The sequence below is a fragment of the Zingiber officinale genome, chromosome 10B (genome assembly GCF_018446385.1).
Source record: "Zingiber officinale cultivar Zhangliang chromosome 10B, Zo_v1.1, whole genome shotgun sequence".
Taxonomy (NCBI): Eukaryota; Viridiplantae; Streptophyta; class Magnoliopsida; order Zingiberales; family Zingiberaceae; genus Zingiber; species Zingiber officinale.
The window spans coordinates 33,409,876-33,425,885 of record NC_056005.1 but is presented as its reverse complement, the minus strand read 5'-3'; the positions used below and the strand labels follow the sequence as shown (position 1 = coordinate 33,425,885).

General features: G+C 38.4%; 1 protein-coding gene and 1 long non-coding RNA gene across 2 annotated transcripts; one reads left to right on the top strand and one right to left on the bottom strand.

Annotated features, from left to right (window-relative positions):
* Window positions 1-309: 309 nt before the first annotated feature.
* On the top strand, window positions 310-1,905 carry LOC122029837 (polygalacturonase-like). The gene is made up of 4 exons (XM_042588967.1): window positions 310-813; window positions 899-1,188; window positions 1,265-1,493; window positions 1,570-1,905. The coding sequence occupies exons 1-4, from the start codon at window positions 346-348 to the stop codon at window positions 1,786-1,788; spliced, it is 1,206 nt and encodes a 401-aa protein (XP_042444901.1). The 5' UTR covers window positions 310-345; the 3' UTR covers window positions 1,789-1,905.
* Window positions 1,906-13,418: 11,513 nt separating this feature from the next.
* Window positions 13,419-14,670, bottom strand: LOC122028619. The gene is made up of 2 exons (XR_006124887.1): window positions 14,606-14,670; window positions 13,419-13,621 (listed from the first exon to the last, which is right to left on the bottom strand). It is a non-coding gene; the product is annotated as an uncharacterized LOC122028619 (long non-coding RNA).
* Between the last annotated feature and the right edge of the window lie 1,340 nt (window positions 14,671-16,010).

The window sequence follows — 16,010 nt, the reverse complement described above, 5'->3', positions numbered from 1 at the left end:
TCCATGAAATTCAGTTATATATTTTTAACTGGAAGACAGGAAATCTCAAATCGCCGCCGCTTTCTTCTCCGCGTTCCACTCCATTCAAAGACTTTTATCAACAAGTTCATTTCGCCTCCAAACTTTCTGAGACAAGACACATACCGGTTAACTAATTTAAAGTCAAACGCAAGCTTTTTTCACTGCACTAAACCTGCAAGAACTCTGACTCGCAACGTGCTTTTCTTCTGCAACAAGTTCATAATCTGAGTTCAGTTATCATAAATCTCGGCAGAGTTTGCTTCACTTTTCACCTAAAACCTCACATGGTTTGATCTTATAAATACCGATCGTACCATCTGAGACATGCTCAAAACCAGATCCATGGCCTTAGTTTTCATAGCTGAACTCAACGCGATGAGCTCCACCATTACCATTCTTCTCCTCCTCGCACTCGTCCTCTGTTCTCCTGCTGACGCCGCGTTCAACATCGCCGACTACGGCGCCAAGTCCGATGGCCGGACGGACTCCTCCGAGGCTTTGCTCAGCGCGTGGCAGGCCGCCTGCGGCTCGACCGGCGCGGCCACTGTCTACGTGCCGTCGGGTTCATTCTTGGTTCGGCGAGCCGAATTCAGCGGCCCTTGCAAGAGCAACAAGATCAAGTTTCAGATTGACGGCACCCTCGTCGCGCCGTCTGGCTACGGCACCGCCGGCGAGTGGCTCTTGTTCGACCACGTGGAGGGCGTGACGGTGTACGGCGGCACCATCGACGGCCGCGGGTCGTCCCTGTGGGCGTGCAAGGCCGCTGGCCACGGCTGCCCCGCCGGCGCCTACGTAAGCTCGATCGCCCACCACGTTTCTCAAAGATTCTTAATTTGTAATTCATTGACTTGTGTGACTGATTGAGATGCGGGCGCAGTCGCTGGTGTTTAGGAACTCGAGGGGCATCATGATCAGCGGAGTGACTTCGGTGAACAGCGAGCTGTACCACATTGTGATCGACAACTGCGATGGCGCAACGATCCAGGGCGTGAGGATAACGGCGCCGGGAAACAGCCCCAACACCGACGGCATCCACGTGCAGATGTCGAGCCACGTGACCATCACCGGCGCCGGCATCAGAACCGGCGACGACTGCATCTCCATCGGGCCCGGCAGCACCAACCTCTGGATCGAACAGGTCAACTGCGGCCCCGGCCACGGCATAAGGCAAGCAAAATTCAATCAATTACGAAACATATGAAGCAGAGTAAGCGCTAACGATGGATTGGTGCCCGGCCCGCAGTATCGGGAGTTTGGGGAAGGGGTACGATGAGGCCGGAGTGGAGAACGTGACGGTGAAGACGGCGGTGTTCACCGGAACACAGAACGGGCTGAGGATAAAGACGTGGGGGCGGCCGAGCGAGGCGTTCGTCAAGGGGGTGGTGTTCGAGCACGCGGTGATGCAGAATGTGCAGAACCCGATCATCATCGACCAGAACTACTGCAACGGCAACAGAGGATGCCCCCACCAGGTAAATTAACTGATTCATCACTTCTTTTTTTACCATTTTTTTTTTCTTTACGCAAAAATTGTGTATATATATGCAGAGTTCGGGGGTGAAGATCAGCGAGGTGACGTACAGCGACATCCATGGGTCGTCGGCCACGCAAGTGGCGGTGAAGTTGTTGTGCAGCCCGAGCAACCCGTGCACCGGAATCGGGTTGCAGGACATCAAGCTCACGTATGGGAATATGCCGGCGGAGTCTTCGTGCGAGCACGCCGACGGATCTGCTTCCGGCTACGTGGTGCCGCCGAGTTGCCTTTGAGAATTAAACGGCGATACGTAGATAGTACTACTGAAATGCGTACTAAGGTTGGAGGAGATAGTTGATAGATGTATGGTTTCAAGCTTTTTCGTGCATGATTCAGTAATTTCTATGGCATCGATCGTCTTCCCAGCTCTATCTCGTGCTTTAACTCCGGTGATCTCCTCCGAGCTCCTGGGCCGAAAAAAAAAGTCCAAAATAAATTTGGACCCCAAATATTCAAGGTCCCAATTACATGGCTAAAAAGATAAAAGTAAAAGACAATATCAAAAAATTCTGAAATATGAATTTGGGGCAAACTATTCAAGGCCCCCAATTACATGCCTATAATATATAATACTAAAAAAAAAAAATTTGGACCCACTCAAATTATGGATTCAGGGTCATCGTCCAATGCCGCCCTCCTCCAGGGCCGGCCCTGTCTCCTCCTTTTCCTCATCAAGGCATCCTGATAACTGGAAGGAGTCCCAAGATCTCCCACTTCCCAGTTCTTACAAATTGGGCAAAATCTGGCTTAATGAACTATGCAATCTAACTTTGTTAAGGCTCAGCCCTAGTTGAATTGAATTGCTCTTAATAGGCAATTGATCTATCAACGTTAAGGGTCATCCACGATTTATCTGGATAATTGATAAAAAATTTTCATATTGAATTGGCCACTTTCAAAATTAATCAACCATATCCCGTGACAAAAAAAAAAAAAAAACAAGACTAGTTTAACTGAACTTACGAATGGATATGGCAATGAGAAGCTTCATCGGTTCTTACCATAGAAGTGAAGTTTCCTCAGTTGAATTATTTTTGTGTTGTCTTGCAATCGATTTGTAATTGCTAGATTAATGCTTGCAATGTATTATTATTATTATTTTTTTAAGTTGACATTAGGCATTCAGTTTATGCTGATAAATTTTGAGGATCATCAATTTAATCCTACGAAAATTTTCCACCAGACTATTAGGATAAATCGGGAAGCATTCAAAACAGACAACCCATCAACCTAGCATTTCTTAAGTCAACCGCCCACATAAAGAAAATTTATCCACTAATTTATAGAAGTTGATATTCAATCCTTAGACATTTGAGAAACTAAAAAGGTATCCTGCCACTGCACCATTATCTTAGGGGCAAATATGGTGTTGTTGAGATTTGAATCCTAGTCTTTTGAAGGAAAACCTACACTAAAAAAAGTTGTCATTAGTGCGGAATTAGTGATGGAATTATATTTCCGTTTCTATATTAGCAACAAAATTATATTTTCATTGCTAATTAGCAATGACATTATAGTCATGTCGCTAATATAATGACGAAATTATAATTCTGTCGCTAATTAGCTATGACATTATAGTTTCGCCACTAATATAGCGACGGAATTATAATTCCATCGCTAATTAGAGAAGAAAATATAATTTCATCGCTACAATGGTCGTTAATAATAAAAGAACATAGTATTGGTGAAATTTGTAGTGACGGAAACATAATATTTGTTGCTAAATAGCGATGGTAGAGATGAAAAAAAATTCTTTTGCTATTTTGGGAATCAAAATTAGGGATAAGCCTTGATCTCACATTATTCTTTGATCTCACGTTCCTCGATTTCTCTTGCGTTCTCTCCGATCTTCAACATCCTCCCGTCTCCGATCTCCGGCATCCTCTCCGATCTCTAGCGTCCTCTCTATTATAATAGTCGACAGGATATATCAAAGGTCACTAACGACTCTCTCAACCACGAATGAAAGACAATGGTTGTTAGGATATAATAATGTAACGGTAAGAAAAAAAATGAATAATTACATCCAATATAATACTCTATAACCATATATCTGTCTAACCTCACTAGCATATATACATGTGCCTAAATAACAAACAAGAGTCTAGTAGGATACATGATATCTTACACTATAGTTGATCTAACTAACAATAAGTATAAGTTCAAATCATTAATCAAGGGTCTAGCAGGATACTCAACATATTACACTTACCTAATCAACTTAGGTAATAATCAATTTATGAAATCAGTAATTACCACTAACAACCCAACTAATCACTCTATAACTTATTATAAGTGAATAAGCAATTTAACTGATTAATCAACTCATTATTCAAATTAATAAATCTATTAACAAGCTAATCTGTTAATTAATCAACCTATCTTTAAATTAAACGTTAATCTTAAATAATCAAATACCCTTTTAATTAATCAACCAAATTTTGATTAATTAACTAACCACCTATTAAATAGATTAATCTAATTAACCCATGTAATCAAATTCAAGCTTAATTTAACAAATTTACCCCAATCTGTGTTGGCAGCTTCAACTCCGACGGAGGCTCACGATGGCCCGATGGTCGGCGATGGCACCATGTCGGGAATAATCATAGGCGGGTGGTGGTGACTGTAACCGTGGTGGCAGGGCAACGACAACCGCGGTTCACTACCTTCTAGTGGTGGCAGTGAGCATGAAAGCGTGCGGACTGCTTGGAGAGAGCCACGATCGACGACGACGTCGGGGAAGGAGAGGGAAGAGCCCACATTGGCAAAGAGAGGTGGTAGCCGCGGGCGACGACGAATGCTCACAGGACTGCGTCGGTAATCGCACGGATACAGTGACTGTCATACGGATGAGAGGAACGGGAGGGGGAAAAGCGGTACTGTGCTGGTGCTTGGACTCAGCGACGGTCGGCTATGGCCGACGTCGACGTTGGGGGCAGAGAGGTGCCAAGTGATGCCATCTTTCTCATGGCAGAAACTCACGTGTGTGGGAGCGATGCGAACATGAACAGGGAAGGATTTAATTAAAACCTAGCTTTTAATCAACGAAATTTAGGTTTGTATCAAAATCAACAACTACTTTAAATGAGTATTCTAAACAGTTTTCACAAAGCCCAGCCAATTTATCCCATAGAAATTCAATTTAAATTCCAAAATAAATTAGAAAAATCACAGCAAATTTCTAAAATTTACCTATACTATTTTATATTTATCTTTATTTATTATTAATTATTTTATATGTATTTTCATTTATAAATTTTATTAGATCAAATTTTAATCGTTTTAGTTTTTCCCTCCTGGACATTAAACATATATATTTAGTTATATTTAAAATATATATTGGATATCTTACATTGATCCTATCTGAGATATGCGAAGATGAACACTGGTTCTGATAAATGATGATGACCTTCGATGCAGATGAACTCTGAAGATCTGAAGAGACTCCTCAACGCTCCTACGCACAGTGAGATGAGTCAACAATGTGTTAGTGGCATAAGACCGGAGTGAGAATCTTTGGCTAGATCCTCCGACTCTCAAGTCAGTTCCTCTTAAAGATGGAAGAAGAAGAAGAAGAAGAAAAAGAAAAAGAACAGTAATTGAAGTGAAAACAAAGTTTAGATGCTAGAATTTGTATACCTCACCAACGGAGAAGATCCCCCTTTTTATACCACCTCACGTGACATCCGTAGTCATGAGGTGGTCCCCGGTTCGTTAGAGTTTGTTAGGAGATGACATTATCTTCGATACTTCATGCAATAATCCTTTAAGGAATTTTTTCTATACCCCAGATATACTCGTTTTGTCATTTATGACACGTCATCATAATTGAAGAACCTTCTAGAAGATATTTCCCGTCAAATATTTCATTAAGCATGCATGTTTCGGTCGGTCGTTCAAGCTGGCCGCATATACTGTTGAGAATGCTTTCTGTTAAATATGTCTCGGTCGGTTGTTCAAGCCGGTCGTATATATTATTTAGAATGCTTCCTATGGAATATATCTCGGTCGGTCGTTCAAACCGGTCATATATATTGTTAGAATTATCTTCTGTTGATCCTTTCTTTATCCTCGGGCGGGCTTTGCATGGTCGAGCATATATGGGCACGTGGGTGCTCGCTCGGCCTACGGTCGACCTGTAAGATGCTAAGAATATTGTATAAGGCTAAATGCCTTTATGCTCGGGTGGGCTTTGCCCAGTCGAGCATATATGAGCACGTGGGTGCTCACTCGGCCTGCGGTTGGCCGGTTATATACAGAGAATATTATTTAATGTTAAATGTCTTTATACCCGGGCGGGCTTTGCCAAACCGAGCATACATGAGCATGTGGGTGCTTGCTCGGCCTACGATCAGCCGGTAAGATATTGAGAATATTATATAAGGTTAAATGTCTTTATGCTCGGGCGGACTTTGCCCGGTCGAGCATATATGAGCCTGTGGGTGCTCGCTCGGCCTGCGATTGACCGATAAGATATTGAGAATATTATATAAGGCTAAATGCCTTTATGCTCAGGTGGACTTTACCCGGTCGAGCATGTATGAGCACATGGGTGCTCACTCGGCCTGCGGTCGACCTGTCATATTGAAAGAGTATTATTTAAGGCTAAATACCTTTATGCTCGAGCAGGCTTTGCCCGGTTGAGCATATATGAGCACATGGGTGCTCACTCGGCCTGCGATCGGCCGTCCATATGCAGAGAATATTAGTTAAGGCTAAATGCCTTTATACTCGGGCGGGCTTTGCCCGGCTGAGCATATATGAGCACGTGGGTGCTCGCTCGGCTTGCGGCTAACCTGTAAGATGCTAAGAATATTATATAAGGCTAAATATCTTTATGCTCGGGTGGGCTTTGTCCGATCGAGCATATATGAGCGCTGGGGAGCTCACTCGGCCTGCGGTTAGCGAGTAATATATTGAGAATATTATATAAGGCTAAATGCCTTTATGCTCGGGTGGATCTTACCCGGTTGAGCACATATGAGTGCGGGGGCAGTCACTAGGCCTGCGGTTGGCTGGTAAGATATTGAGAGTTATGTATAAGGCTAAATACCTTTATTCTTGGGCGGGCTCTTGCTAGACCGAGCATATATGAGCATGTGGGTGCTCGCTCGGCCTTCGGTCGGCTGGTAATATGCTGAAAATCTTATATAAGACTAAATGCCTTTATGCTCGGGCGGGATTTGCTCAACCGAGCATATATGAATGCGGAGGCACTCGCTCGACCTTTATTCGACCGGCGATATACCTTTCCTATCTTTCTAGACTTAAATCCCTCCTTCGCTCGCTCGGTCGATCTATCATAACCTATATCACTAGCCTCCCCTGCAAGTTTAGTCGAAGGAGATATTGCTGGTTAGTCCTAGGAAGATCGTACCGGTTCCACTATACAAAATTTTGTACAAGCGTCGAACATTTCCTAACAACCTATTATGTTCTTTAGAAATTAAATTCGGAATCGCAAACGAAACTTAACATTATTGATTCTAAATTTAACTTATCTGTTCTTAATGGTTTAGACTTGGATCGCAAGCGGAACTTAACACTATTGATCCAAATCTACCTATGTTACAAATTCAATTAAATATTTATTTCGAAAATTGGCTCTCAGGTCAAACATGGCGAGGCACATGACCTTCTTCGGTATGAGAGCATCCACCACTGCCTCAACAAAGTCTCTTAACGAAATTCAATATTTAATTTCCTAAAATAACATTAGATTAAACCAAAAAGAACAATCGAATCACAAGATCGAAAAAATAAAAAAAAAAGCACAACTTCGAATATCTAATCTGAAAATCTAGAATTATATGTCTCTTGTGTTTGAAATTCATACAAAGAAAAACTATTATGATGCGGAAAATAATTACTAGTTATACCTTTCTTTGTATGCAACGACCTCTTGATTCTCTATCGTATTCCTCTTCTTATCTCGAACATTGTGTGGGCAACGATCTACCGAGATAAGAATCACCCAAGCCCTTCTTCTTCCTCACCAAGTTTCGATCACAAAAAACTCCTCCAAGGATGTAGAGGTTCGACCACCACCACCAAGCAATATCCGGCCACCTTCCCCAAGCAATACCCGACCACCTTCCCCAAGCAATATCCGGCCACCTTCCAAGCTCCAAAGGATGAAGAGTTTCGGCCAAGGAGAAGAAAGAAAAAGGAGAAGGGAGAACTAGAAGGGCCCGGGCACACCACTAAGGAAAAGAGGAGGAGAATAGAATAGAGTTCTTCGCCATGAAGGCACTCCTACCCCCTCTTTTATAATCCTTGGTCTTGGCAAATAAGGAAAAATTAAATAAAATCTTCCTTATTTTCTTTGTCATGAAAAGGAAATTTTAATTAATTAAAACTTATTTCCTTTTCTTAAAACAATATGGTCGACCACCTCATAATCCCAAACAAAGAAAGTTTTAACAAGAATTAAAACTTCCTAATTTGTTTCCGGAAATTTTAAAACAAAAATTTCTCTAATAATTTATCCCGTTAGTTATAAAAGGAAATATATAAATTAAAATTTCTCTATTAAAACATGTGGATGATTTCCAAAAAGGAAAGTTATCTTTAAAATTAAAATTTCCTTACAATCTACAAATAAGGAAAGATATCAAATCTTTTCTTAATCTTTTGTAGAAACTTATAAAAGAAAATATTTAATTTTAAACTCTCTTTTTAAATCATGAACATGGTTACAAAAAGGAAAGTTTTATCAAAATTAAAAACTTCCTTTCAATCTACAAATAAGGAAAGATATCAAATATTTTCTCAATCTTTTGTAGAAAGCTATAAAAGGAAAGATTTAAATTTTAAACTCTCTTTTAAAATCATGGAATCCACATAAGAAAAATTTAAAAATAAAAATCTTTTTAATTTTCTTAGGGCCGACCACACCATGCTTGGGCTCCAAGCATTGGCCGGCCACATACTTGGCTCATCCTATTGGTCTTGGTCGACCCCTAGCTTGGGTTCCAAGCTAGCTTGGTCGACCCCATTAGGATGGGTATAAAGGTGGGTATAATACTTTATAAATAAGATGCTATGATAAGGACCAAGAGGAGAAATTGATTTTGGTCTCCCGATGAAATTAAGCTTCCCGTGTTCGTCCCGAACACCCAACTTAATTTCATCAATAATAATTCATACCACTAAAGAATTATTATTGAACTATCGTACCAATCCCAAATTACGTTTTGGGCTCCTTCTTATTATGAGTGTGTTAATCTCCCTGTGTTTAAGATGTCGAATGCCCACTAATTAAATGAGTTACTGATAACTCATTTTAATTAATTTCTTAGTCCAAGAGTAGTACCACTCAACCTTATCGTCATGTCGGACTAAGTCCACCTGCAGGATTTAACATGACAATCATTATGAGCTCCTCTTGGGGACATTATCAACCTAGATTACTAGGACACAGTTTCCTTCTATAATCAACAACACACACTATAAGTAATATCATTTCCCAACTTATCGGGCCTATTGATTTATCGAGTTAAATCTCACCATTTGATAAGTCAAAGAAATAAATACTTAATATATGTGCTTGTTATTATATTAGGATTAAGAGCACACACTTCAATAATAACTAAGGTCTTATTCTTTTATTAAGTCAGTATAAAAAGAACTTACCTTAAATGGTCCTACCCAATACACTTAGAGTGTACTAGTGTAGTTTATTAGTCAAGATAAACTAATACCTAATTACACTACGACTATTCCAACGGTTTGTTCCTTTCCATCTTAGTCGTGAGCTGCTTTTTATAATTCATAAAGAATCGATAACATAATCTTCTGTGTGACACCACATACCATGTTATCTACAATATAAATTAATGAACAACTATATTTAGCATATAAATGTAGATATTGACCAATATGATTCTTATTTCTAGTAAATGTTTATACAAAAAACTAGGCTTTTAGTATACATTTCAACAATCTTCCACTTATACTAAAAGACTATGCTGCCATATATCCTGCCATACATCTGATTCCCATCCCTTCAATATGCCCACCAAAAGCTCTTGCCTTAAGGGCCTTAGTGAAAAGATCTCCTAGGTTATCACCTGATGCAATCTAGGCGGAAACAACTTCTCCTCGTTATACGATGTAACGACCACCCTTTCTACACTACTACTATTCTCTAAAGGTGGACGCTACTTGACTACTAACTCTACTTAACCGGTATGATTAAAAATCACATAGAAACTCTACCGAAAAATTTCGGCAGAGTCTCCCCTGTACCGGTGACCATATCCGTAAATACATACAGAGTATACTCAGCCACAGGCGGCTGGAACATATAATTTCACAACCACGCAGTATAATAGCACAATAAAAATATGAAACTACTCTAGCAATGGCAAACAACCATATCACTCCAACAATAGGAGGTATCAAACTACAAATGCGGAAATAAACTCAATTTCAATATAACATTAAAAGAGAACTAAAAGAAAAGTCTTGACAATTTTGCCAGTTAATTCTGGATCTCTCCATAGTCCTGGCATCACACACACTGTCACAGCATCTCCTTGTCGCCTTCCTTCTTATACTTTTCCTTTTTCTTTATCTGCAGTAGGAGGAAAATAGTATCTATAAGCTAAAAGCTTAGTGAGCGCTATCCTAATCACAAAAACTCGATATGCATGTATATAAATAAAAACATGCTAAAACTGAATGCTAACATGTAGAGCTACTCATGCTCATAAATAGCAAAGAAATCAACTAACTGAAAAGCTAACATGTATAGCTAATCATGCTCATAAATAGCAGTAAAGGAATCATACTAACTGAAATACTAAACATGTATAGCTAATCATGCTCATAAATAGCGAAGAAACTAACTGAAAAACTAACATGTAAAGCCAATCATAGAACTATCATGTGTATCAATAAGAAACTGAATTGATACCTAAGCTAAACTAATTAATGCTAAACTGAGTCTAACTTGTATTCACATAACTAATTTGTGAAGTTTTGAAAACTATTTACATAATAGATTAAAATAATAATCATGCTGCTGATGGGCCCGGCAACTGTACTTGCTGTGCGCGCATCCCTAACTAAACCCGGGATTGCAAGTTCCGAGTCTAGTAGGGTTTACTAGGTTATCTAAACCTAGGGACGACTGTGGGAGCCCAACCCAATGGATATCTAATCCAGTACAGTGCCACTGCTGAAAATAAAATACTGATTTCATAGCTAATTTTCTTACCTTGCTTTAACTAGGTTATCTGAACCTAGAACTAGGTTATCTGAACCTAGAGGCGACTATGGGAGCCCACCCATTGGACCGTAGTCCCATATAAGCTGAAGCAAGACTAAATAAGTTATTTTAAATGCTTCTACTGCATTTACTGAGCTATTAAAATGCCTACTGTAGCATTATATTGAGCTAAGCATTTTATCAAGCACTTGGTGTGCACTAGAACACACCCTACGTACTGAAAATCTGTATACAAAGCTTAACATAAATCTGCATGCAAAGCTTAACAAAAATCTGCATATTAAGCCTATCAAAATTTGCATACTTTACTTATAAAAATCTGCATGCTATAAAAATAGAACTGCTCATGTTATTCCAATAGCAAATAGGAAACTAGAACAACTTAAGCATGCTGTGAAAGTAAAACCAATTCAACTACTAAGCATGCAATAGAATCTAGAAAATAAGGAATCGTTGTTGTATGGAATTAACAGAATATCATGCTTCACGGAACTTAAACTAGCTTCAAAGGAACTAACAAATGAAAATCTAACTCTTCTCATATCTAATTTCCTTTATGCAGAATTACGGCAGGTTGAGGAAGATATAAATGAACAATTAAAACCCACAGTAAGCTCCTCTGTTCGTGCCCCTCTTGTAACACAATTTAAGCTATAACCTACTGGAATTTAAGAGAAAACTAGGTGAAGCTTGTTCACAATAATTCTAACATACATAAATTTGTGCACAAATTTATAGCATTCACAACTCTGTCACAAGGTTCAGCAAGTACTAACTCGTTCATAAAAACAATTCCAGTATGTTAATCTGTTCCAGAGATTTCAGAACAATAGGAAGCTTAAGCATTATCTATCAAGACTAAATCCCCTAGCAATCTGTCCAAAACTTTCGGGAGCAGTGGGAAGGATCCGAACATCACCAAATCCCAAAGAATCCATCAACCTCTTGATCCAGAATCCCAAACTAATTGAAGGAAAATTGCTACTGAAAACCTAAATTTTATAACTGTTCTTCATGCTTAAAATCCTTATCTTCTTTCTTTAGGGTTCACGGCAGTAAGCATCAAAAACAAAACCCCTCAAACTTGCTTCGAAATCCAAAAGAAAACAAGAATCCGAAAGCCATGAAAACGAATCAAAGCTCGAAACAACTCCTACTGCAGGTGAGAAGCAACTCACATGTGTTCCTTGGACTTACAGCCGAAGAGAAGAACTTCTAATTCTTCTAGGGCTTGCGGCGAGCTTGAAATCTCGGTCTTCTTCGCGCCTTCGAGTTCTCCTTTACGAGAGGAGCTTGGATCGGTGAAGAACTCACGGAAGAAGACGCTCGCCGGCCACCGGAGACGAAGCCCTAGCCTCGGCTTCGTCTTCGCCCGAGAACAGGAAATCGCGGACGCCGTCGCCGAGTGCGAGAAGAGAAATTTTGAGGGAAAAGAAAATAATTAATCCCTCTCCTAACTTATCCTTTTATAACTACAGCTTAAGACCAATTCGTTATGAATCTGTTTACGAAATACCCGCTGGCGCGCTTGGTCCGCTGGAAAGATAAGTTCCCGAAGGTCTTGGGTTCGAGCCGTCCTCGGCTCCTTTTTAAACGGAATTTTTTATTTTGTTTCTTACAACTACTTAACTACATTTAATTCCCTTATATTATAACAAAACTTGCTTAGCTCAGTTGGTTGGCTGACCTTGGTTAAGGTCTAGTTCGGTCTAGGGTTTAGGGTTCAAAACCCAACCTTAACACTTTACTTTTTTTTTTTTAAAATTTCTTTTGTTTGGTAAAAATACCAAACGAACTCCAAAAATTACATAAAAATACTCTAAAAATTTCTAAAAATCTCTAGAATATTTTAAGGGTATTTCTAAATATTTTTGAATTATTTTTGAGACTCAAAATGAGGAAATTTGGGTCGTTACATACGATGTCTCGTATTGTGTGGTACTTGCGCTCTATTGTGTTTACTTACCTTATGGGCTTGTGGCTTCTTCGAGTTTGCTACTACACCAAATAATTTTGGGCAAACCAGGAATCACATCTAAGTCCATCATGAGGTTACTGAGCCATTCAGCTTCTATGGTTGCTTCTGAGGCTGCCACATACTCAGCTTCTATAGTGGAGTCCAGAAAAGCACCTATGTTTAATACTCCTGCATTGTTATGGCTTCATCTCCTAAAGTAAACATAAAACCTCGAGGTCAATTTACTATTGTCCCTATCTGATTGAAAGTCCACTACAAGAAAAAAGCCTAACAACAACGGTTTTTCACCGTTGTCGTAACCTCTTTAGAACTGTTGTTAAATGCCGTGTTGTTAAAAGGGGTTCCCAAAGACAACAGTTTTTAACCATTGTATTTGAAGGCAAAGACAATATTTTTACAACGGTGAAAAACTGTTGTCTTTTCCTTCAAAGATAACAGTTTTTCACCGTTGTCTTTAAGCGTCTATCTTTAATAGTGGAGTCTTCAACAACAGTTTTAAACTATCTATGACAACGGTAAAAAACCGTTGCCTTTTTTAGATAAAAAATAAAAAAAATTAATACATAATTTTCCAATATTATAAATCATTCAAAATACTAAATTTCAAAATAAAATTTAATATACAATTTTCTAACATTCAAAAATAATATCTATAACATTCTGAAGAAATTTCATAAGTAACCAACAAAATGATAACACTATTAAAATAAAGGTAGAACAATATAACACGAGATTTTCTACTTAGATGTTGATGAAGAGGAGGGACTGCAACTCCTAGTACTCCTTAATTTGTTAAAGTCTCTCCATTTTTTTGGCTTGTCGGCATTCTTCCCAGTACTCTTGAGGACACCTATTCGAATAAAGATATATATTACAAATTAGAAACTAAATTGTACGCGTGATTCTAATTGCACTGTATAAATGTTACATAACTATAAAAACCATTTTATCTAGTCATCTAATAGAAGTGCAAAAAGTGTTATCTATGTAATATAAATGGTAACCTCTTGAAACAATATGGTGGCTCTTAAAGTCATGAACACGTTAAGGTTTTCACCAACTATAGTAGGAATGGCCGCAGTAATTACTTGAAACAACATAAATCGTTAGTTTTGAAGGCAGAGTAGAGAGACGTCATGCAACTTTTAGAAATCAATGCAACATAATCTTAAAGAATAACATTATAGCAGGATAAAGATGCCAAAAAGAGTAGTAGATTGAAACTAAAAAAACCACCAGAGTCTTTAATATGTACAAAACACCTTTTAGCTTCATGTTGAATACAAAGTGAATATAATCGAATGAATCGAGATGCAAATATTGCAAATGTAAGTTAGAAAAAAAACTAAGAAATGATAAAGTAATTGTAATTTAATCTAACTTACGATTTAATTCTAGATTTGGAGAAGTAAGAAGTGTAAGCTTTTCTAGATCACCATGTACAGGAACTGAAATATTAATAGGGTCATTACTTGTCAACACATGATGTTCCTAAGAGGAAGAAATGAACTTTAGAAATAAGACCAAAGAATAAATACATTAACTGCAAGCATAGAATATGCGTGGATGATTACATCAAAGGTAGATTATAAACATTTTTAATTAAGAAAATGAGGAAGGAAATGAATGGAGGAAATGAATGAGATTTTCTACTTAGATGTCGATGAAGAGGCAGCACTGCAAATCCAAGAGACGACACTACAGATATTGCAATACAACAAAATGTAAATTCTTCTTTCTCAAACTAGTAAAGGAAAATAAAAGGACTAATGATCTATAAGTGTGAAGGTCTAATATGAGATTTAATGTTCACAGATTGCAATAATAACTTCACCTTGCTTGGTGGCTGAGGAGGGAATGGAGTATATGGTTTCTTCTCCTTAGCCTTTACTTTCCTTTGAACATTCTTCCTTGATAATGATCTTTAAAATTATATTAATTGTCAAGATGCATGCTATAAAATTGTTCAAACAACCACTTTTCACAGATAGTTTGTCTGTAAAAAGAACTCGACTCCAATAATAAAGCTAACTTAACATGGTAATTGGTACTGAAAGAATTTCTTCTATAAAAGAGCTAAACTCCAACAATAAAACTAGCATACATAGCAATTGGTATAGAAAGAATTATAGAAAAACTAAATCTCCAGCATGTTGCATTAAATACTAAAGGTAGTTTTCTATTGGATCAGAATTAACTTTAGAAGGAAGAACCACATAACTTTATATCTGCTACTAAAAGAGCTAAAAGTGAGGTTGATGATTCTATCAGTACTAACATTCTAATTGGTGCAAAGGAAAGATAAGTAAAACAACTAACAATTAACTCTCAATAGTAGAAAGAACAAACATTCTTCCTCCAAAAGCATACGTTCACACTTATCAGAAGTTGGTAAAAACTCTTCTATAGGTGTAAATACCAAAACATCCTTTACTGAACCTATCTTAGCATTCAATTAGAACACAATGACAACATTATGTTATAGCATCAAAGCAACTCTTTCTTTGCACTTGTTACTTCATTCATAAAGGTACCGTTTGCCATATACTTTAGAAATCGGAGAAAAAAACAATTCCATCAATAAAGAAAAGAATTAATCCATTGACCATATCCCTAGTTGCAGAATACACCTAGCTAACAAACAATACCACCCATTCATAGTTAACCACTAAAGCCCAGAACATTATCAACAACCCTTCCTAAATTTGGCCACAACCCCATCACCAATTCCAAACAACCTTCCAGCAGAACCAATACTTTGGTAAGAAAGGAAGCCCAATACAGCAGGAGCATCAAGTAAGCCACCTAACAAAATTCGTTCAAAGAATCCGATCAATAAAGAGTTCCATAAATGGAAAAGAAAAATAGATCTCAAAATCAGGAAGCCGATCCATCAAAACACAGTCGAGTTATCTTGCATACCACCTTCAGTTATCCAAAACCAAATCCATTGGTGTACCGATTTTCATACCAGAACTATGCAATCCACAAACACACACAGGTACAAAGAACCCTTGCCGTAAATCACACAAACTCTTCACAACAAAATTGAATAACTGTTATAAGAATTCAAAACAACCCAAAGATCCCCAATGAGCATTCACTCCTGCAAAGTAAACTTCGAAATCTACTGCAAAAATCCGAGAGAAAAGAAGTAAAGCACAAGAACAACAGATTAAACAAGAACACCTCAAACATCCCAAATCGCAGCTCAATAAAACCGAACATCCTACCAATAA